The 24,199-nt window shown below is 42.8% G+C and overlaps 2 protein-coding genes across 4 annotated transcripts in view; one reads left to right on the forward strand and one right to left on the reverse strand.

The window, feature by feature from the left end:
* The window catches only part of DOCK1 (dedicator of cytokinesis 1), a 225,924-nt gene that overhangs the window by 57,069 nt on the left and 144,656 nt on the right, over positions 1–24,199 (forward strand). For 2 of the 3 annotated variants that reach the window (XM_015867551.3, XM_015867552.3), the window contains exons 24-27: positions 1,584–1,654; positions 2,495–2,601; positions 7,304–7,431; positions 9,442–9,537. In XM_015867551.3, the coding sequence (XP_015723037.2) occupies positions 1,584–1,654; positions 2,495–2,601; positions 7,304–7,431; positions 9,442–9,537 (402 nt within the window). Of the gene's footprint in view, positions 1–1,583; positions 1,655–2,494; positions 2,602–7,303; positions 7,432–9,441; positions 9,538–23,238; positions 23,355–24,199 lie in introns of those variants that run through there. The other variant, XM_085554869.1, reaches the window with a different exon arrangement.
* INSYN2A (inhibitory synaptic factor 2A) overlaps positions 13,303–24,199 on the reverse strand; it is a 36,955-nt gene continuing 26,058 nt past the window's right edge. Inside the window, exons 3-4 of the mRNA XM_015867553.3 lie at positions 22,845–22,916; positions 13,303–16,401 (exon numbers count right to left, since the gene is read on the reverse strand). Coding sequence (XP_015723039.2) covers positions 16,218–16,401; positions 22,845–22,916 — 256 coding nt within the window. The 3' untranslated portion in view covers positions 13,303–16,217. The remainder of the gene's footprint in view (positions 16,402–22,844; positions 22,917–24,199) is intronic.

Here is a 24,199-nt window from a genome sequence, read left to right on the forward strand (position 1 = left end):
TCCCCTTTCTGCTGAGCAGCTGGGACTGAGCTGCCTCTCCTGACTATAATCAGTTGACCTGCAAACAAGGACAGTATAATTTGCTTTACTTACTAATGTTGCAGCAGAAAAGCGAAGTAGTTTGAAAACACAGGTAGCTTTGTGTGCACCTATAGGGCAGTTCTCCTCAAGTTTGTTTTCTCGTGCTCTTCTTCCTACCATCAAGCACTGTTGATTAAACACAAGTATTCTGTTTCTTGCATTTGTCTGACCTTGGGGTTATATGCCATAATCACGTCGCATCCTCAAGAGTAAAAAAGAGTTGGTAGGGAAATGCATAAAGGCTTCCTTCCTAATGCAAAAGGATAGGAGGGATTACATGGTGCTGTCATGGATGGAAACTGTTAATGCTGAGCAGTAAGCACAGAAATGCCTGATGAGGAATTAATGGTTCCCCCTTTTGTGGCAACAGCACATCTGCAATCACTCTTCATGTTATCAATAAAACGCAAAGCAAAGGCAGCCTGGCAGTTGTGGGTCGTATTGGAATTACTGTGTTTCCTTCTGGCCTGGTGCAAGAGCTGGGGAGCCTTGGTTAGCATAGTGCACGTGGATAAGCTGTTAGGACTAAAACCAAAAACCAGGTAGAATATTTTTTCATCTTTAATATTAAAGAAAGGCTGAAATGCATCTCATGGTGCATGTGAGAAGAGGGGAGCAGGATGAAATAATTTGCAAGTGAAGCAAAACTAAATTCTTCTTTTTTTAATCATTATTTAGATAATGTGAATTTTGGCTCTGGTGTTACTGGAGGGCAGCTTACTGCTGTCTAACCAAAAACATGCTCTGCTATGGTTATGTTCCATTGCTGGGCTCTAATTTTTCCTGACTAGGTTTCTGCTCTTGATGGGCTCAAGAGAACGTTTGCAATAGGAATAAGTTATTGACTACTGACTTCTTCTGAAAAAATCCTGGAACAAAATGGGTTGGAATGACTGTGAATAGTGAAAGTATTTAATATCTGTGTTGGTTGGCATTGTGTCTTAGGAGAGATGGAACAACTACTGCAAGATCAAGGGGAAGTTAACGACCTCCAGATTCCTTAGTGATGACAAAGAAGGGAAGAATGGCAGTGATGTGATTTTGTTTGATTTTTAAGCACTGGCAGGAAAGTTAAACCCAAACAAATACAGCATGGCTATTGAGCGGGATGTCCAGCTCCATAGAGGATGGGGAGAAGCGATGAAGGGAATGTAACACAAATGTTGAGTCCGAGCATGCTGAGGAGTTTCCTTAATGGGCTGCTGAGAGCTCACCCATCTTCAGTTTGATACATGCTATCAGTCTTCCCAGCTCTTCTCCTGCTCCTTCCCTCTTCTAGGCTGATTCAATCCTAACATTTTCATTTTCCTTGAGTTGTGAGGTTGAGTGACTTATCTCTGGAAGAACAGGCTGAGAGCGAGTTACGGGGCTCAGCTGAAGGCACAGGGTATGGTTAAGCCAAAGCAATTACACACATGTGATTCTCTTCTTGCTGTCTTCCCATCAGATGGAATGAGGCATGAATTTCAGTTTTCCTTTTCTCTTTTTTTTTTCTTTTTCAGGGAGCAGCACTTAAATACTTGCCAGCTATTGTCAATGATGTGAAATTAGTATTTGATCCAAAAGAACTTAGGTAAGTATTGTATTAATTGAGTGTGTAGCACAGTTTGTGTAGGACTAGTTTGTGTAATAATGCATATATATATATATATATAAATGTGTAGTTCTTAATGCATTATTTTGTCACTATTCTGTTGGCTTGAAGCATGGAGGCAATGAAATATGATGGCCTGAGACGTTTTATCACCATTTTCCTACAAGTAGTTGCTGGGCTGTGCAGAGAATCCCATTGGTAGTAATGTGTGGCATTGAGGTTTGACACGTCTTGACAAATTCTGCAGTCCTGACTACTAAAGCCATATAACAAGACATCAAGAATTATCAGTCAATAACTGACAACAGAACACTCCAAACTCTAAGCTTGATGCATCGCTGTTTGAATTACAAAGTTGATGTAAATAATAACTCTGCTTTTGTTCACTGAGCCTTATTTATGGATGGACATTTCAGTGGCTTATAAATACGCTTTTCTATTTACAATTTAGAGCATTCCTGTAATAGAAAATTGTTTGGGAACAAAAAGACCATAGGGAAACCAAATGTGTGATGATTGAATTGAAGAGGCCACGGCACAAACAACTGAAACTTGAAATACAGAATCCGAAATGAAAGATGGGAAAACAGCACAAAACTGGGATGAAAGGGGAGGGCAAAAGGAAAAGATGAAAAGAATGAACAGAGAAATGTGAACTGCCTTTGCAATTTCAGACTTCATTGTTTGGGGTAAAAAAGTTAATCTTGAGGTGTGCAGTTGTCTGTGCAGTTTTGTGCTGTCTAGTCGTGCTGTTTGCTTTGTTTTACATGTTTTTGGGCGAGTTTTGCCATGTTTTTTTACTTGTCCCTTTCTATCTAGCAAACTTTTTACTGAATTCATCCTCAACGTCCCCGTGAGCCGGCTGACCATTCAGAAGCTCTACTGCTTGATCGAAATAGTTCACAGTGACCTCTTCACACAACACGGTAAGCAGCAGCTTTGTGACTCTGAAATTGTCACGTTACTCGTTGCCTCCAGAGTTGTGCTGCTGGAAGTTCTGTCCTTGCTGCGAAACGCAGCGGAGGTTGCACCCAATTAAGGTTGTTCCATTAGCGGGATGAGAAGATTTGAAGTAAGTGAGGAAATGCTAATTGACACGTACTGCAGGTTAGAGATCATAAAGAAGTGAAAGCAAACACTTGTAATTTTTCATTTAAGAGGGCACTAAGCATCCGGTGTTACTGGTGTGTGTTACGACTTTAACTACATTGATTTTATCAAAATCTATTAATTCAGCTTTTGTGCTCAGAGAAGTTTTACAGAAGCAGTGGCTGTTCTCAGTGTCCATCCATTCTGAAGCACTTTTCTTTCCCTGTAAGCTGAACCTTAGTGGAAGTAAAGCAGCACAAACCTTTCCTCCATGCTTTCTCCTCTTCTCCTTATACACAGTGGAAGATAACTTTGACTGGTGTCTATTATAGAGTTCTTCATTTTCAGTGAAGCATTTTATTCCTTTCTAGATGACTGCAGGTTAAACTACCATAAACCGAGTGGTTTGTACTGTCAGGAGGGGGTAATAAGGGAGCAAAGAGGCAATGGTTCAACCATAAGGGAGATATGAAAGGACTCTTCTGTGAACTAGAATTGCTGGCAGTATCACCACAGCTGCACCAGCAGCTCCAAATGCATTGCAGCTTGATCTTCGCATTTTAGATCTTTTCTGTTCTTATTTGCCACAACAAAAGTGTGACACAACTGTATCTGTTTTGAATTGCAAGGGTAATAAGGCAGAAAGCAGATGGAATTGCTGGTGTTGCATGAAATGGTACATCTCTTCAGTACCATTTTAATGTTTGTTCTTCCTTATGTGTGCATCAAGTGTTAATATAAAATGTGCATCATTTCTGCCATTCGTTCTCAGCTTTCTGTAGTAATTTTTCTTAATTCTGGCTGCTTTTGGAATATAAAATCTTCAGAGTCGAAGTCAGTGACAGGAGGTGTTACACCTGACCATTCCGGATAGGAGAAAACAGATAAAAAGCAATGATTAGAAGAAGGTTTATTATATGCAGCTCTCAGACTCAGCCATCTGCAGGGAATGGTGTTGTCCAGCGTGAATAGCTGGTAGAGCTCATAGGGAAGGTGGGTGGTTCAGCTGTAATAGAAGGGTATCACGTCTGAACCCAGTCTGGTTCTACTGATGGAACAGCACTTCTGAATGGCTTTTGGGTCTTACAGTGAGGCTGTGCCATCTCCACCATCCAGCAGCGTATGTCTGTGCACTGCCCTTCTCCCAGGTGCTTCTTCATGTCCTCATGTAGTCTCCTGCATCAATAAACAAAGCATTATCTTTAATGCTCCTTGTGCCACAGATAATTCTGTCTAACACTTACGCCTGGAGAATGGATTGGACCAGAAACCTTTCGTAAACACTTGAGAATAAATTAAGCCAATAGTCACAGTGGTTAAATCTGGACTCTCCTTCCTCTGTGGATCTGAGTTTTTGTAACTAAAAATGTAGTTCAAAGAACTTAAATGTATGTTTAAATGCATGTGTGAATGTATAATCCAGAGCACAGAACTTTCCTAACAACCGAATGCATGTTCTCAGTTCTAAATGACTAAAACTAGTTAGTTTGCAGCTTAATGAAGTGTCTTATCCTTGGAAATGTCAAACTTTTGGTTTTGTGTAAATAATGATTTATCTGATTTGTTCTGTCCTGTAGAGATGTTTGTATTCTCAATTGCTTTGTTTTACAAATGACTTGCAGCTAATTACCGAGTGAGCTGTGTGGCTGCTGTATTAAATAGCCAGGAAATCGAGTGATTTCTCCATTAGGAAATTGTTTGGCTGCTAAATATTAGTGGAGAGCGTCTAGCATTTATAAAAGTTCTTACCCTTTAATTATGACTACACTTACAGTCTTCCACTCCATGCTGGTTACGCTCCACTGGAAGCGTGGTTATTGAGCAGAGGGGGGGGATGGCCACGTAAACTAAACGAACCATAAAGCAAAGAAATACATTTATCAGCATCCCTCTAAATGAAATATTTTATATTGACAACAATTTATTGTGTGTATTTAGCTTCAGCAGAGTGTTTCACTGTTCCATGCTTGTGTTTCGCTGGAGCTTTGCTTGGATGCTCCTAAGTTGATGTTGCCTCCTGAGCATCCTTTTATAAAGATTAATATTTCATTCTCGCCACATGCTCCTGTGTCATTAATCACTGGGGGTTGGACTTGTGCAGCAGAGAATGAACAGATGTCGAATTACCGCTGTCTGTAATCATTGTGCATCATACTTGTGAGCTATCTTCACAGCTGGCTTTTGAGCAGGAGACTAATGCTGCAGGCTCCGGATTTCTCCGGCCTCGCCATTAATCAGTGCCAGGAGGTGTTTGTGACCAGCGGGGTGAGGAAGGTTAACTTCTCCTCTGCTCTGCTTGTAAATAATCTCGAAGTAGTTGGTCAACATGGTGTTTTTCAAAGTTGTTTATGGCAAAGGAGGTACTTAAAATCTTGTCTCAGCGTGGAGCGAATTACCGTAGTAGTGGATTTGTTGAAATATTTACCTGTGTGTGCATGTACATAAATAGAGCTGTGTGTTGGTGAGTTCCCTCAGGATTTTAGTGCCTGTAGTTAGAGGGCCAATAAACTCAAGGAAGGTTTCACAGTCTTGGTGCTTTACACATCTCTTGGGTGTTTATTTTTCTTAATCTGAGAAGAATCTGCTTGTAGATATTGAATTGATCTTTGACCATTCTCTACTAGTGGGATGTAGCAGGAACATGAATGTCTTAATTATTGATATGAGTAAATTATTAAATGTTGACTGACCTTGTAGGCTTTTCCAAGCCCCATTAGTGTGCCTTTGCTGGGATGTTTAGCAACTGGGTGGCAGAACGTTGTCTTTCCCTTGTGTTTGGTGGAAGCAGAGTGCTACACCACTGTGTTTTTCTTGTTTTTTCTTAGAAGCACAGAATTAATCACAGAATGGCTCAGGTTGGAGGGGATCTTAGAGATGTCAAGTTGCAACTCTCCTGCAGTGGGCAGCATAAATCTGCCTTTGCTTCTTTCTGAGTCTGTCTGGTGATTTATGTCACTGAAGAGTGGCTCAGGTACTGAAACAAGGAAGGGAATGGCTTTAGGGTTGGGGGGAATGGTCAGGGGCTGCAGCAGCTTCCATCTGAGGCAGAAGTTTCGTTCTTCTTCAGCATCCCTTTCAGTTTAATGCCTGTATTTCGTTGTCTGTCTTATTAGGATGGTTTAGAGACTTCGTGCTTGTTTAAGTAGCTGTAGATGTGATTCTTTAATAAACATCCTGGTAAATAATCTCACTCAATGCCATTTGTTGTGCTTTTATGCCTTTAGCTACCGGTGGAATCTTAAGGGTTTATCTCAGTTCCCAGTGCTGTGTGGGTCAGTTCTGTTCAGCCACAGAGGTCACCACCTCCTTGCTTTTAATATCTCTATGGATTTATGAATAATAAAGCTGTAAACATAATGGGAACTGATGATGTTTCTCTAAAATTAGATTTGTTCCTCTTATAATCCAGTTTTCTTCTCTGGAATGGGTAAGTCATAATGGAAATGAATATGAGATGATGTGATGCTTTGGCTAGATGGGTTTCTTCATGTAAGTACATTACAGGCTTTAGTGCCTGTTTCTTGAGGGAAAAATTTAACTCAACACGCGATGGTTTTGCTCTTTTTGAGTTACGAAGCTGGTGATTAAATGACAGAGAAGTAATTAGACGGAAAAATTCCACACTGAAGAAACTGACTCTTGGAAGTGTCCTTTCTTAGAATGAGAGCCCACTTGTGCATCCCTAGTGAACACCTCTGTGCTGCAGTCACTTGAGGCTGAAGAATATTTCTCTTGAACTGCTGAAGCTGGATGTGCTTGTACTCCATTCGTTCTCATTCTGCAAGCACGAGCCTACAAGGCAGGATAAAGATGTTGCTGTTTTAGTTCCTCTCTAACATCTCCTTGAGATGAAGTGCTCTCTGTGCTGCATTGTAGCGTGTTTCTCTGATTACTTATTTACGCCACTGACTATTATTTTTCCCCATTGTGCAGTTTGTGAGAGCAGAATTCTGTCCTTTCTTTGGGGTCTCGCTGGATTAATGGGCTCCTGGTAGTTGCTCCAGGTTCTCCTCCTTTGGTCATGGAAGTGCTGGGCTGGGGATGAAGGGAGCTCCTGTGAGCATGAAGGGTACATGCCTTTCCTTAAGGAAAGAGCAGGCTGTAGTGAATAGATGCAATGTCCCAATGTCTGCAAGTTATACTTTCATTAGTTGTATGAAATGTTGTCTGGGGTTTTGTGACTCTGGGTAGTTGCTGGTTTTGAGCATGGGCATTTAAACTCCATGGGGCAGTTAAAGGCCATGGGGCTGTTCAAGCCCTTTGCTCAGCTGTGGCAGAAATGGGAAGGAAGCATTTGTCTGAGCCTTCTTAGCTTAACTTTCATTTGCTTATATATATATATATGGCATGCTTTTGTAATATTGCTGTCAATATATTCTTTTCCTCAGGTTTTTTATGCTTTGGATTGAAATGCAGCTGAAATATATCTCCTTCCTAACTTTTCTTTTGTCTTAAGCAATTACAGGAGCGGGTTGGCTGTATAGGTAACACGGTGCATTTATTTACTGCTGTGTATGTCATCTTATGTCTTGTGTGCAGACTGCAGGGAAATCTTGCTGCCAACGATGACAGATCAGCTCAAGTATCACTTGGAAAGACAGGAAGATTTGGAGGCTTGTTGCCAATTGCTGAGTAACATCCTGGAAGTGCTTTACAAGAAAGATGTGGTTAGTATCTCATGTTTCTGTGAAGATTAGCATTTAAAAGAAGTGAATCTTAGCAGAACTGATTCAGCAGGTAACTCCTGATGACTTAAATTCTTTTCTGTCCCCTTACCAATCTCTTCAAGACTTCTTTTTAGCTATGCAATGACGATGTTTGCCCTGACATCTTGTGAGGTTTTGTGTTGTTTCTGAAGCAACTCCAATCACCACTGCAGCCAAAGAACACTTGTAGGATACATGTGATTGAGAGCTACACCTCTCTTACAGGGTGCCTGGTGGGAAGTACTTGAAACCCCCATCCACCCAAGCATTTTGGGTAATGCACATTTGAATGATATGGAAGGTGGCCCTGAAGGTGCATATATACATACATGAACACTTAGTTTAATGAATTTAGCAAACTTATTTAATGTCTTAAAGCGATGTTCAGAGTTACACAGTAGAGTTCTACACCTTCATAAGAAATAATCTGGGTTAGTACTCACTGATCCTTGTGCCATCCCTTCCAGCTCAGGGTATTTGGTTATTCTATGGGTAGGTGACTGCTTTTGCATGAGTGCTGTAGCTAATGGGGTGCTCTTATCCATTTAGAACAGGAATGTCAGGCAGCTGCACCTGCAGACCTGTGAGTGCTGCGGGCAGGCGTGCAGATGTGCCAGCTTGCATAACAGCCCTTCTGTCTCTTCCTGACTTTGCACGAATATGCAGATTTCTCTCCTTTGCTGGAGAGCTGTAATCATTTGATGCTGTCTTAAAGGAGCTGAGGCTGCTGCCTGAATCTTCAACCCTGTGTGGAAGCATTCACTCCTTTGGCTGGAAAGGCCCACTGGGCTCACCTGATCACATACATAGCATCTTGTTTGACTGGTTTTTGGGAAGCAAAAAAAGAAACAAAAACTGATTTTATTTCTTCTTTTTGAAGCATTGCTGTGTGAGTGCTTCGTAGGGTGGGTTATTTTCAAAAGTGGGTTTGTTTTTGACAGCCTGGCTGCTTCCCATCAGTCCTTGTTGACTGCCTTTCTTCCCATGGCAGCAGCCAAACTGCAGCCCTCCTGTCTCTGGAGCTGAGCCCGGAGCTGCCCCACATGGCTGCTAAGGGAGAAGGGAAAGGAAGCAAACTGCAAGCAAAGAGAAACACAAAGTGAAACAAGAAATAGATGGGAACAGCACAAGTGCAAGGCGTGTGGAGAGGAGGAGGATCTTTGAGACCAGGGAGAGCCGAAAGGTAGAGCAGGCTCCTGAGATGCACGTGTCTCAGGAGATGCTGGAGTGGCATCTGGAATAGGAATAGCACCACAATGGGCTCCTCAGGGAGGTGGTTGAGTCACCATCCCTGGATGTGTTTAAAATCCATTTGGATGTGGTGCTCAGGGACAGGATTTGGCAGAGGTAGGGTAGGATGGTCATTGCAGTTGGACTCAATGATCTTTAAGGTCTTTTCCAACCTGAGCCATTCTATGATTTTATGCTCTTTGTACCAGAATTATAAGCTCTATCCCAAAGACATTATCTGTCAGCAGTGGAAGAAAAATCGTATTGGAGCAGTCATTGTGTGGATGTACAGATGATGAATTACTCTTTGACTATGCAAATACATTCTTCATATGTGCAAGCTTACCTTTGGTAATTAAGCATAGTCAAATGATAGGATCCAAGGGCAAGAAAGAAAATGGATCATCAGACTGTTTGAATAGTAGTCAAGAAGCAACACAAAGATGCTGCTTTGTTTGGGTAACTGTGGGAAAATGACTTAGGCCAATAAAATCAGGTAACTAAATATCCTGGTCATTGCTTCCAGGGACTTACTTTCCATTTAGAAAACTGTAACAGTGCTACTAATACATTTATTAATAAAATATGTTAATAAGACTTTGCAAGCAGAGCTGAATATTCTGCTTTTGCTCAATGGAAGTACTGCTTTATCTGTCTTTCACAAGAGAGGTCGTTGGAACTCACATGTTTGCTTTTCTGTTGGCGTACATAGGTGAAACTGGTTCATTCTTTTTTCCATAGGGACCAACACAACGACACGTCCAGATAATCATGGAGAAGCTTCTGAGGACAGTAAATAGAACAGTCATTTCCATGGGACGCGATTCAGAGCTCATCGTAAGTGTCTGCTGATGTAAACTTAAATACCTTTGTCACATCTTTCCGAACCTGAATGTAATAGGATTTGAATCCCAAGTGAGCCAAAGCAATCAAAACCTTCTGGAACTGTGTGTGTTCAGTAAGCAATAGAGCGTTGGCTTGTAGTTTGTAGCATGTGTAAGGGGAGAGGAAGAGCTCTGGTCCAACCAGACTGAGTTTCCCATCTGTCTGAGCGGCTCACCCCGTGTTCTGCATTGGAGCTGCTTGGATTCAGTACAGTGCATTGATTTGTTGCTGTCATTAAGCCCACTTGGAGACATGATTTGTTCTTTAAAACAACAAAGCACCCATCTGCTATTCCAGGGGGAGTCCACTGGCACCTTCTTTTCTTCTGATCTCTCTTGTGAATTATTGTTTTGATGGACGTGGCTGAGTTGTATTGAAATGCTGATTATTCCTTGTGCTTTTAATGAACAGTACTTGAAATTTCTCCTCTGCATGCTTCAGCTAAGTGCAGTTGTGTTAGAAGTATGGGCAGTGATCATGAATGCAGCTTGCAGTTTCTATCTCCGCACACTGTAATTATGCAATGAGTTTTAGCAGGCCTGGGTGCTTGCACAAAGTATTGAGCTTAAAATCCAGCCTTGCTGCAGGAATCCTCCCGTGATCAACTGATAATTCAGTTTTGTGAAGGCAGAGTTAAATGCAGCCAATAATGAGCAAGTGGAAACCTGAGCCTTCCCAGGTTAGAGTCAGGTTGAAATTGTCTTTCTTTTATCACTACCACAATAGTTGTACCCAGAGTTCGTATTGCAGCATTGCCCCAACAGGATGAGGAGAAGGAAGGAGTTTAAAGATGAGTGATATCACAGAGGCACATGACATACTGAATATATCATATTGATATATTGACATGTGATACACATCTGATATAATAACTTTTTCATAAGTAGTGTGGACTGTGTGGTCACTAGGGGTAAATTCTGAAGGCGTTTGCTTGGAAACCCACATGGAAACGTGGTGAGATTTGTTTCTCTGTATGATTTACCAGCATTCCTCATTGGTCCAGGAAACCTTTGCTATGTTTCGATGCGAATACGGGTACAAAGCTCTTAAAGGTTTTCGTGCTTCTGGCCACCTGCACAGGTTGGTTTGGTGAAAGCAGGGAATTTTAGGGCTTGGAAATTAGTGTTTGTTCCCCACTGGCCACATCAAATGGATTTCAAGATGAGGAAAGTCAGGTCGCCATTTTAGTGCTTGTTATTTCTTGAGTGTGGTTTTTGTTCTGGAGTCTCACGTGGGTGATTCTGCTCGGTCTGTTTGCTAACAGAAGCAGAGCTGCTGAGTAAGTTGTTCTCAGTAAAGGTGAGGCTCAACTTGTCACAATTCCCATCAAAACTACAGCTGGTTACTCAGTTAGAGTTTGAAAAGGTAATTTTGGCCTTGTTAAGTGACCTGGGTATCGGAAGGAGCAGAACTTTGCCTCCTGTACAATGTCTCGTCCCTTCTGGCACCATTCTTGCCCCACTCTTTAATAATCTCTGGCTCTGGAGAGCAGTGCAGTGCAATCTGTGCCAAGGGTGGAAGCACAGCAGCAGCCCTGAGCTGTTTGTTGTGAGCTTTGGGCTGCCCCATCCTTTGTGTGCACAGCCTGCAGGGCGCTGGGAACTCATCAGCAAGATCAGGAAGCCTTTCCTCCTCCAACACATGTTGCCTTAGGAAGGGAAACCGAGCGTATTTCCTTGGCTCTTTCTGTGAGTGTGATTTTAAATCATCTCTTGCCTTTCCCAAAAACGCAGCGCTCCGTGTGAGTCAGTGTTTTGTGGCCTCCAGTAAATCAGCACTGACCACGGTAGGTGCAGGATGAATCACAACTGCTCTCAGCTTCCATGTGGTCAGCAGCTCGGAGCACTGCTCGCTTACAAAGCCCAGAAGAGCTTAGAAAGCCAAACTCTGGTTTCAGAGAGGTCACCCAGATGGGGTTTTTTGGATCAGTGCCTGGGCAGTTTTGGAAAGACACCTCAGATGGCAGATGTGTGCAGATGTAGGGTTGTTGTCTATTGAGCAGACAGTCTGAGTTCCTTTACGTTGTGGAACAAGCCCTGTCCCATTTTGCTAGAGTAAAGATGTAGATTGGAGGTGGTAAGAAGTGGCTGTGAGGGGGTCTGAGGAGCTTTGAACATCATTGGGTCTCTGGTGAGAAATCAGCTGAGCCTCTAAATTCCCTTGGGCTGTGTGATGGGGTAGCAGTGGGCAGGAGGGGACTTTGTGGCTCTAGCAGTGGGTGGAGTGTTTCCCATGGAGCTTCTCTTTCCTGCTGTATTTTGGAAAAGAATGCAGTGAAACAAAAAACTAAAGAGCTCCAGAAGTGATCAGAAAGTAGAGGTTTCAATGTGAAGGACTGCAGCCATCTGATGTTAATGGAAGGTTCAGAGGTGTTGCACAGATAAGGTGGGAGAGAATCTCTGCAGGGTGGAAATGACACCGGGCAAAGGGAAGGAGTGGAACTGATGACAGCATGGGAGCAAGAGGTGTAAAACAGCAGAGCACAGCACTGATGTGAGGAGGGAAGATGCAAATAATAGATGAAAGGCAGCAGTGGATGCTGGCTGTTGTCTTTTCAAGACGGGGATGCCTTTCCAGAAGTGAAATTTGAGTTACTGATGGTCACAAGAGCGTTCTGAAGCTTACCTTGTTTATGAGTTGAAGCTAGAGGATGTAAGCTACCTTTCTAAACCCAAACTTCACAGATAACAATGCTTGGCATCCCAAGATGTTAAGCAGGAAACTTTGTTTTCTTCACTGGACTATTAGGGAGTAAAAAAACCCACAGTATTTTGCTTTATTGAACTGTGTATTTTTCTTGTGGAAACATTTGAAATGGTGTTGCAAACTTCTGTCACAAAACCTGCTCCACTGGCACAGGCTGCCCAGAGGTCATAGAACCATGGAATTACTCAGGTTGGAAAAGACTGCAGAGATCATCAAGTCCAACGGCACCCTATCCATAGTGCCCTATCCATAGTGCCCTATCCATAGTGCCCTAACTCTAACAACCCTCTGCTAAATCATATCCCTGAGCACCACATCCAAACAGCTCTTAAACACATCCAGGGATGGTGACTCAGCCACCTCCCTGTGGAGCCTATTCCAGTGTTTGGAGTACCACAGATGCGGTGGATCCCCCAGCCCTGGAGGCTTTTGAAGCCAGGCTGGGCCAGGCCCTGGGTAACCTGCTGGAGCTGTGTTGTCTCTGTTCATTTAAGGGGAGTTGGACTAGGTGACTTTTAAAAGGTCCCTTCCACCTCAAAGGATTCTGTGATGCAAACTGAAGCAGATAGTGGTAATGGTTTTGTTCTGTCATTGATATCGAGCTGCTTTCCTGCAGCCAGTGGGTCTGGGCTGTCCAGTGCCAGTGCTTATCTGAACCAGGTGCATGCACCTGTACTGCTCAGCAGCTCATTTCCAGCTCTCCATTGACTCTAATGAGCCCCACTTCTGTGTTAGGGCTGCTGAAAAATCCCTTTGATTGTTTGGTGCAATCTCTTTAAGAACAGAATTGTGTGGTAACTCATGGAGGTAACCTGGTTAATGGATCCCAGGAGCAATACACAGTGTGTGCGGGGCGCAGGGATGGGGCAGGCTGACAGTGGTTTGGGGTTGGGAGGGTTCCTGAGAAACCAATCTATCAGATCCTAAATAGGTGATGAACCATTAACACACAGAGGGAAATGACCAGCACAGACGGTTTTGCACCTGAAGCAAGAAAAAGCAAACACTTGGTTCTGATGGTAGGATTTGTCAGTTTTAATCATGAATTTTTCCTCAGTTTATCCTGATGGTTCAACTATTTTTACAGTGATTTGATTTTTTTCCCCTCCTTTAAGAAAACAAGTACATGGATAGTGGATCCTGGGAGTTCTAAAACAAAGAACTGCTGCTTAATGGGAATGGTACGGACCTGGGAAATAGCAAGTAATATAAAGTCACTGCAGTATCTATTGACTAAGAATGAGTTTCAGCGTGATATGATAGAAGTGCATGTAGCAAATCAGCGTGTAGGGTGTGATGCTGTGGGTGAGTTTGGCAGAGTGATGCCATGTGATATTGAAAGTGAAGGTGAACTTTGCTGTCCCCTCGGAGCTGAGTGTTGGAAGGTTTTTTGCACGAGGGTGAAAAGAGCATCGTGTCACATTGAACCAAAGCTCTACAGATCGAGGGCTCTCTCTGGGTTCCTAGGCTGAGCCTGAGCGGTTCTAAATGCAATACAATATGATACTTGTTACACACTTGCAAAAACGTTTTATTACAAATTACATCGTATGGAACGCTCGGACGCGATATGAGAGTTGAAGCAGGACTACATGTATGTCGGCTTGTCCTTTGGTTAAAAAAATGTAAAAAATTAAAAATCTGCAACTCTTTAAGAAAATAGCCTGAACGTGTCCAGAACGCGCCGTGAGGACGTGGACCTGCAGCTCTCACGTCTTCCTCCCGTGAGATTTCCCCTGTGGTGTGACGTACATGCAGAACTTTGGGCTCTGGATGGGTCGGAACCACACACAGAGCAGCTGAGCTTTGTGTCCATCCCTGTGCATGAGAACGTTTAGGGTTGATTGATGGGGAAAGCTGCTGATGAGGTGACGCTAACGGTTTGTAATTGGTTGCCACCGAGAGATGCTTGATTTAATTCCTTTAATTAAATGGCGTGTTAGCATATATAAATTAGTAAATGATTGCCACTATTTTGAAATACTGAATATTGTTGTATCTCCTCGTTATACCCATGTTTGATATTTCATTTTAGGGGGGGGAAAGAAATAGATTTTCTTTGGGTGGGTTTCTAGAGCATATGAGATGGGATCTTTAATTAAAAACGGTATTAAATACACAAAACACGTTTCTTCCTCATGAAACAATTGCACTTCCTTCCTGGTACGCAGGGTCCGGGCACTGCACTGATCCTTTGGCTCTCAGAGTGTTGCAGGGTGCTGTCTGTGTATGTACAGGAACTCTGAGCCCTCTTAAAGTTTCCTACTAAGTGACTTTATCAGCTGAAGGTCATTTTGAGGTGGACACTGACATCTTCTGCACATCTGTTCCCATTCTAACTTCCTTTTCTTACCTTTTCCCCATAGCAAACTGCATGTGTTTCTCCTCAGGTTTTCTTGTAGTTACGGGTTGGATGTTGAGCTCAGAGAAAAGCTGTCAGTGAGGACATCTCAAGTTTGGTTGTATGAGCGAACTCATCTGCTGCTTGTGGTGTTTCTACCACCTAAAGACTGAGGAATTCCTATCTCAGTGATGCTGCAGGGTGTGAAATCTCAAGCCTTAGTAAACCAGACCGCCATGTAGCTCCGTATGACTCCTTAACAAGGCCTCAACACAGCAGCGAACCCAGTCCCTGCCCACTTCCAGTGTGAGATGCGGTCGTTCTAGATATGAACTTAATGACAGCAACAGGTACTTAAAGGAAACGTTTTCAGTTTATAATTCAGAGCAACATAAAAATAAATAAATAAATAAATAGGAGAAATAATCAAAGATTTCCTCCCTAGGAGAGTGCTGGTTGGTTAGGACAATTAATAGATATGGGTATAAACTGCAATGTGTTGGTTGGGAAACCCATCTGAGAAGCTTGGTAAATAAACAGCTTCTCAAATTGCTGTTCCTTCCAGACAGGTTTCACAGCATAACGCGTGCTATAAAATTTATGGTGCCTTCTGCAGTAATGTAGAGGTTTTCCAAAGCCTGCCTTAGAAAAAGATATTAAATCATGGCAAGTGCCAGCGATCCGTAGAACTTTTTATTGTTCATTTTGTATTTTTTTGGGTTTTTCCTGTGCCAGAAGGTGTCACTTAGAGCTTTGGGGCAGCAAAAGATTAAAAGTGAGATTTAGGACGGCTTATGGTCCCGTAGCCTTGACCCTGTCAGCTTGGTGAGGTTAAAGGCTTGTCCTGACTTGGGACATTTCTCACTGCCCACCTGCTGGTGATGGGCAGCAGCCTTGTTTGCCCGGTGGTGAGGACACAGCTAAATTAGAACTGATGGTGCACTGTCAAAATGTGATAGCTTGGCTGAAGTCTACAACACATGAAGGCAAATATACAGACAGTCACATCTCAGAGAGTATTCATGGTCTTGGACCACATGAAAAATTGTGCTTTGTCCAGGATAGATGTGCTGAAAACTGCACTCCCCGATCAACATGGATCTGTAAAACTGAAGACCTGCAAACATAAGGCTTGCTTGCTTCCACCCCCCCCCCCAACCTCGTTATTTAAAGACAATAAACCAAACCCCCAAAAGGCTTTAAAACAAGAGTGATATTTAGCTGTGTGCAGGATGACAGCCTACAATTTAACAGGTTAGAATGTGATGCTCTCAGATCTAAGGGAGGGGGAGGGAATCGTTTTCCTTTCCACCTTTGTATAAATTCCCATTCAGGTTTTACATCCCACATTGGTGAACCGCAAATAAAAGCTGACGAGGTGTCACACAACCCCTTGGTTCTGAACATGAGTTTGTAGGTACAAAGGCCTTTTTGGTACATAGGGTGAGAACTGAACGTTGCCAGAGTAGTCAGAACAAGGTGGGTCGGTGACACGGAGCAATGTACCGAGATCCCTTGCAGATGATTGACAGAACTCCAAATGTATTTCAGAGAAGGCCTTGAACTCCACAGGTAACAGACTTGGTTAAAGGAACCAGAGTTTCCATCTTCCATGCTTTTTTGATTCAGTTTTGGATTTTTGCTTGGGAGTGGAGGAGTAGCTCTCCTGAGAATAAGGCAAAGGTGCAACCTGAGTTTCCTCAATGGGATGAAGTTTTCTCAAAACTGGCTGTAGTTTATCTTCTTGCTGCTTAAAATCCAATTCCACACTAAAAACGAGAAGAAAAGGCAATCAGCTACTGCATGGGGATGGCAGCATTACTTCAATTAAAGCAACATCTGACAACACTATGGAAAGGCTTAATATAATAGAATAGAAAATAAACACTTGATTGTTCTCAGTCCTCCCTGTACAGGAGGGCTCTGCTGATGCTCCTGAGCTCTGCCCTCGTTCAAGCTTTACCATGAGTTAATTTCACCAAACTAACTCTTTAACTACGTGTCTGTCACAGTTGTGTTTCCCTCTATGGAAAACTGATACATTAAGAACTTAATTCTGTATGCTGTAAACCTTCTCCTTATGCTGATAGCCCTGTAGGAAGGATAGTGACATTAAACCTACGTAGCCACTGCTGGGACAGAAATATCTATGGGTGTATGTCTGTTTATTTAGATTAGATCCATAGGTAAAATGGGTAGAACCCATTTCAGTATTAGCTGGTGTGTACTTGTTTTCTTTGATGTGCTATTAAACACAGAAATAAGGGAAGTACTCATTTAATCCTAAGTTTGGATTCAAAATGTGTACTTCAGAACCAGACTACTCCTGAATTCTAAGCAATCTCGACTACAAAAACCTATTAGCAATTAAGGAATGTCATAAGGGTGAAATTATAACTCTTATTTCAATCGGCAGAGCTAGAGATTCAAGTTTAGCTAATAAAACAAAACACAATGTGAACTTTAATTAAAACATTACATCTGGCTGATACTTAAAACCCAAATCTAATCTACTTATATAGCATGAAATGTCACAGTTTCAGTTGCATTTGGTTTGTCAACCTCTGGCTGAGTGTGACTCTTCATCCTGCCTGGACATTGCACATGTTAGAGCAGCGTCTATAAGTACTGAATTTTGCAGTAGTTGAATGTCCTGTTAGTACAAAGTCAGTTCTAAGACCACTGAATGTCGTGTTTGTGCTAATGAAGGAACAGTGCAACCTCCAACTGAAGAACACGTTCCTATTTCCAGTTTAGCTCACAAAAAGCCTTTGGTTAGAGAACTGTGATGTGAACTCTGTGGGATGATTGGGGCATCAGTCAATTGTAAACATCCCAGCGCATTAATGCTCCCAGTAATGCAGTGCAGGACCCCCATCATGAAATAGATCCTGGCTTTGATAGTGGTCAATTCACAGTGTTATTCTTACATTCAGCTGGGAGGGTCTCTGAAGAGCTGCACGAAGTTGGTGTGAGAAATACCTGAAGGAAGCCAACAAACAAAAAGCCCACAACTTTTGGAACAGAGTAACTTCCTTCAGCATGGATTTCTATTGAAGGCAGACTTCAAGAGGAGAACTCTCAGTTCTAGTCCAGACAAATCCTCTGCTGCATCATTCTGTATTTGCAGCTCATTGGAGGCTGTTTTTTTCCCCCCATCCATTTACATAAAAATCTTTCTTCTGAGAAGTAGAGAGAGGATGAAAGAAAGCCGTATTATTTTACAGCTGCGTAAATTTAGTGGAAGAATTGATTGTTATCTATCAGGATCAATTTATTTAGCTTTGTAGGTGTTCTAATGGAACTGTTCCTTTGAGGCAAATGATTTGCCTGCTTGTGAGCTTGGGATGCAAGTGTGCTGTTTGTGCTGCAGAAATAAGACCAAAGCCTCCTTACTCTGTAGTTTTTCATCTCTTCCTGACCCAGTTGTTGCTGATTTCACTTTTGGTTTTAACACTCTCTCATACATACGGGTTGCTGTTATGTCTTTGTGTGCCCCCTGCGTGGCTCTGTTACGTAGTGCTGGGTGTTCCCTACAGACCGTTCCCCCTGTCTTCCCAATTCTTGCATTCATGAACTTGTTTGTGTCACCTGTCACAGCTCTGACAGCTTCGCTCTGCTGGCTGATATTTTTATATCCCATGTAGCTGTAGGTTTCCTCTCCCAATGACCTTTCCCTGAGACGCTCTCTGTGCCGTGTGGCTCCTTCCACTTTCAAACCGTCTGTTTTCCTCGTTTCGAGTGCCCTCGTGATAACTCCATCAACTGAATTAGTGAGGGCCGTGTGTTCTTCTGGCATTATTCACTATGGAGGTTACTGGTTTCAGAAGTGCTTTTCCATATTGAGATGTCAGAATATGTATTTTTCAATAGTTAGATTGGCGATTATGAATAAACCCTAGGAAAACAAGGGCTGATATTGGCACAGACAGAACCCAACGTGTGATCACATTCTTTCTTTTCTCCTTCCCTGTTTCCTGGGCTCTGCTGTTATTTACTGCACAGCGTCTGTGGGCACTGGAGCCCAGCAGTAACGTGAGTCAGGGTCTGCTCTGTCCATAGGAAGCACCATTCCCTTGCTGTGCAAGTTTGGTTTGCAGCGAGCGAGGCAGCGTTGCCTTGAAAATTATTCTCACTCCGTGGTGTTAATTTCAGTATTGTAGTCAGCGGGAACCTCTGTGGGGTTTCCGTGTTTGTTTTTGCTTTGGGCTCGGTGTTCTCCAGCCTCTGCTTTCTCTTTGTGAAATGGAAGCTGTGCATTCTGAAAGCAGCGTGGACTCAATCCGAGTCATGCAGGATAAACTCGGAGTGCTTTTCTGTACAGAGTTAGAACACCAACTATCCTGAACAGCTGCTCAGCCACGTATGGCACGTGTGGGTTAAACTCAGTGCTTTCAGAGGTGTTAGGGCTATGTCTGTATATACGGCCCACTGCAGGATAAAGGAACCAATACAGAGCCTTCCCAGCTGCAGCCAGTTGGGCAGTTTGGATGTCCCACCTGGCTCCAGGCACACACACATCACAGCCAAGAGCTCCCTCAGACTTTTATTCTCTGCTTAATCCCATTTTCTGAATCTCAGCGCTGTGCATTAGGGATCGCTGTACTGGATTTTCTGCTTTTGGCTTCGTGGGGTTTTTTTTTTAATGATTTGAGAGTATATGTTAATGAGCATGTTTATTTTTTGCATGCTGGCATTAGAGTGAGCTCTTTCTAATTCTGTTGCTGTATACGGGATTGAAAACAGTTTGAGGAGTCATAACCACTTGGTTTTAAACATATGGAATGTGGGAGGATATCTGGCAACAAGCTCAGGAGTTTGGATGGGCTTTTTTAACGTAGTCACACGTTATTAATATGCATCATTTTAAGATGCTGGATAACCAACAATCTGATGAGTTGCTTATTTGTCAGACTGCAGAATCAGAATAACTCAGATTCAGGACTGTGTTGCTTGGGGCCTTTATCCGGTCACTTCTTGAAAGCACCAAGGACAGAGTTTGTCCAGGCTCTGGGCACCTGGTCCCTCCGCTTTCCCCTTCAAGGTGAAAACCTTTTTCTCTCTCTTCAACCTAAACCTTCCTCATTTCAGTTGGCATTGCCTCTGCTTACCTTGTTACTACCTAGTTTGCAGTGTTAAGGCCCAAATCCTACAAGCGTCTGTAGAGCAGCTTAACTCTTTGCATTGAAGTAGGCTAGGTGATGCAGGAATTAAGGAGTATCATTGTGTCTCCTCCTGGTTGCATTAATAGGATGACATGGAATTAGTGCATGCTGCATCTTGGAAGAACGGGATCCAGATAAGCACTAATAACTTGAAAATTAGCTTAATACACTTTTAAACAATCTCTTTAAAAACTCCCATATTAACCTGAATATTACAAATGCCCAGAATCCAAAGCATTGTCAGTGCTGGCAAGCCACTAAGATCCATTTCCCAACAAAGAATCTTAGAGTCTAGAGATAAGAATTCTATGAGGAAGAGCACAAATCCATTGATGTGGGTAGGAAATAAAAAGATGGTGAATATTGCTCTTCTGGTCATTTGGTTACCTGCCTTTGCTGTATTGATAATATCTTAGGAATTTATGTCTACTTAGCTTACTTTGCATGCTGTCTTTATGTTCTCCTAATCACTGTATGTAACCTCTTCATGAGAATGGTTTCCATGTGTTGCTGTGTTGCCTCCCTGATGTACGTAGCCATGATTTTAACCTGTAATGGTGTATTGAGATTGAACAGAAGCAGGAAGGGCAGTTCCACTAGAAGGTAATCACAGATGAAAACCACCCGTGCAGATTTTTAGTGCACGTGGGTTTGGCTGTGATGGGTTTGGTCCAGTTTCTGCAGATCAGTGCCATTCCTTTTTAATAAGAAGGTTTTGCTCAGGCTGTGCTTGTATTTCAGTTGGTTTTGTGCTGATAATGTACCTTAATAGGATTCGTCTGCTTTTAAAAATATCAGAGGTGAATCTGCATTAGTTTGTGAAAGATACGTGCAAACTTTCTTTGTCTATTAATTTTGCTCTTTAGTTGGTAAATGATGGATGATTTTGACAAGTGGATGGGGCCGGGCTCCTGTTGGTGGTCCCCAGCAACTGGAAGGGCAATGGGTACAAACTGAGCATTGGAACAGGCTGCCCAGAGAGGTGATGGGGTCTCCTTGTGTGGAGAGATTCCAGACCCACCTGGATGCCCATGTGTGATTGCTGTGGGGAAGCTGCATTAGCAGGTGTTGGACTGGGGGATCTTCAGAGCTCCCTTCTGATCCTTATGGCTCTGTGATTCTGTGAAAGGCTTCATTTCTCTCAGAGGTTCCAGCACTGCAGTATGACTTGTGGAGGAGAAGAGGATCGTACAAGGCAATCTGTCTTAGTGGTAGTTTTATCAGAGAGTTTCTCTCCTATCCCTTCTGACTACTTATCTTGTCAGAGTAATTCAGGCTTCTCATAGTTCCCCTGTTTCGCACCGTCTTCTGCATTTAGACTTCTTGCCTGCAGCGTGTATTCTCCTGCTCTGACAAAAAGCTGAGCTGAGTTTTGCTAAAACTTCCCCTGGAAACACTGCTGTAGGCAAATGCCCAGCATGGATAACTGCAGCCCGAGCGGCTGTTCAGGTGGGAAATGCTGTAATGTGAATGCAGGGAAACACTTCCAGTCTGCATCGTTTGCAGTGAATCTAAGAGGTAAGAACTGGGAAGTTCCTTAATTTAAATTGTGCTGACTAGAAATCAAGACCTTAAAATAATAATTCAATTTGGATTTGGATTCTAGTTAACGAGACAAAAAAGAGCATCTCTGATGGCAGCGTGCTCTGTGGCAATTTTCCAGCCTGTCCTGAGAAAGAAATTGCTGGGGATGAGCAGGCAGGGAGGCAGGGTTGGCCTTTAGTATTGACGTGCTTCTAAATACTGCTGTAAAGGAGAAATAAATCAATTGGTTCCTTCCCCTGCACAGAACAGCATCTGTCTCTTTCCAAGTTAGTCGGCAAGGAGAAAAGGTGGAGTTGAAATTCTCCGTCCTTTGTTCCTTCACTGCCAGGAAGCCAGGAGCTACTGTATGAATAGGTGCAGATGTACCTAAATCAGAGATCTAGTGCAGCAACGTGGAGGAGGAAGGGAAAATCTTGTGTTTTTCAGACCTGGTCAGCAATAGTACGTTCATTGTAGTTTGTATCTGTAGTTAATAGCCATCTTTATGTGTTTTCTTTTGTACTATACTGCCTAATGTTCTTCAGTACTTTCCTGACGTGTTTCCTTTTCAGAACATTTTATTCTATTGTATAACAAAGAGAAGAAATCCCTGCTGAAATGATAATCTGAGTTACATTTGTTTTCGTCTTACCTGCAACATATGTAAATACGCAGTTGCTTTTCTTTAAGCCTCTATGTAATGGAGGAGGGCAATTAAGCTGTCAGTATGAAACACATCATCAGGCTCCTGATGGCTTCAAGTCGTGCCCACTGATTATCTGCTATTCCTCCCTTACATAATACATGGCAAAAAGAAGCCTCTTGGCTGATAAACTTGAGGAGAGGAACCTCTGCTTTAGAGCTAAATGAAGCGGGTCCTTTTACCTTTGGCACCTGATCAGTTTCTAGTGAGTGAACTCCAAGTCTTTCCTTCTACAGAAGAAATTCTAGCAGGTATAAACAGTCTGTACTAAACCTTCCAGCTTTGAGCCGTTTGTAATTGCTTGTTGGTTTGACAGCAATGAGCAGACCTGTGTTCATGTAACAGAATCATGCACCTTCAGAATGAGTGTTTGTATGAATGCAGCAGGTCTGTGTGTTGTTTGAAGACCGAGGATGTCTGATGTAAAGAACTTAGAGCTGCTGTTTGTGTTGGTTATTGGCCAGTAGGATAAAATTCCTGCATTATAAATGTGGAAGTATGTAAAAGGCTGGGTAGTAATATCATCTCACTGGTTAAACTGCCTGGATTGAATCTGTGTCTGGTTATGTTTGCTATAAAATCTCGTGGAATTGCTTCCCCAGTCCAGTGCTTACTGCTATAAACGTCAATTTATGTTGAGTTGTTGAACAGAAAATGCTAAGGATTTGTAGCGATGTGAAAATGAGGCTGGCGACTTGCAGTGCTTCACACGTAAGGCCTGCAGCAGTGGTGCTGACCGTAATCATCTGCAGCTCTGATGTGAAAATAAATCGTTACCTCTCGTCCCATAGGAAACAGGATGGGGGTGTTTCTGACCCACCTGTAGATGATGCACGCGCTGTTCCTGCACGTGTCGCAGTTGGCCGTGTCTTGACCGGTCCGATATGAAAGCCTGCAAAGATAAGAACAAGAGGTCTTTAAAATGGCATTCAGCGTGTTTTTGCCCTCAGTGGGTGCTTTTTGTAGAAATGAGAACTTCAGGGATGATTATTATTCTTTTAACTTTACTACTTAATATCAAAATCAAGCTATAAGGAAAATGGGATAACAGTACTCATCTTTGCTGGGGCGGATGATTGTTTTGCACAACAAGTGGTTGATGGTTGGAAGGAGGAAATAAGCTTCATTTCACTTATATTTTTGTACATTGATGGGATACAACAAGGAAATCTTGCATTTAAAAATCACCGTCCTGCATCTTTGAATGCCTGCAGGGATGGCGCATCCACAAACTCCTTGGGCAACCTGATCCAGTGTGTCACCACCTGAGGGTGAAAGCCTGATTCTGGTCCTGGGGCCACATCATCCCATCAGCTGACATCCCGTCAAGATGTTTTTAAGCGGCAAGAAACGTATCAGTGTGACCTTGAAGGCAGAGAGTGGATGTGGGGTTGGCTTAGATGAGGCACTGCTGGCCACTGGGAGCACTGGGGTTTATAAATGGCGTGGGGCAGCATCGTGGCAGAGCGCTCTGCCATGGGAATGGAGCTGCTCAGCAGTGCTGCACACAGCAGTTAATAGGGTGAATCCACTGCTTCTGTAAGATAGGCTTATTTTTTTCCCTGTGAAAGAAAAATGCAAAGTAGAGTTGTTGCTGTTCCAGTTGTTGGTGGTTCAGTTTTTGTTTCCCCTTCTCTTTTATGAACAATCTGGATTTAAGACATGATACCAAGGAATAATGTGCCCTTGGAAATGATTTTGATCCAGAGGAATACGCTGAAATTAACTGCACTGCTAGATTTGAACACAACTACAAAGGCAGACCAGCAAAAGAACTGCAAGTAGAACTCTGTGAGCTACCATTCCTTATGGGGGAAAAAGCAGCGCTGCTTTGCATTTGCTTGTACTTTTTTGTGCTCTCAGGGGTGAAGCCATTTCTGTTTTTCAGTTGTGCTTTGATTACTTGGAGGCAGACATTCAGGTTGTCACTGCGGCGTTAAACTTGGACTTGTACAATTATTTTTTCAAGCTATTGATCAAATCCTAAAAACTCTTAGCAAGGACACGACACCTCAAGTTTACAGATAAGCTGTTGAAAGCCTTTATTTACCGGGGACATAAATGGTAGTTAATAATCGCCTTCAGAGGAATACAGCACTGTTGTCTGAATGCCTCTTTATAGATAAAGACATAAACATGCTGCGTAGGGTGCCAGTTTTTTTTCATTAGATGTCA

Source organism: Coturnix japonica, chromosome 8 (assembly GCF_054131305.1).
Source record: "Coturnix japonica strain WE chromosome 8, WE-NBRP24, whole genome shotgun sequence".
In the NCBI taxonomy this organism is placed as follows: domain Eukaryota; kingdom Metazoa; phylum Chordata; class Aves; order Galliformes; family Phasianidae; genus Coturnix; species Coturnix japonica.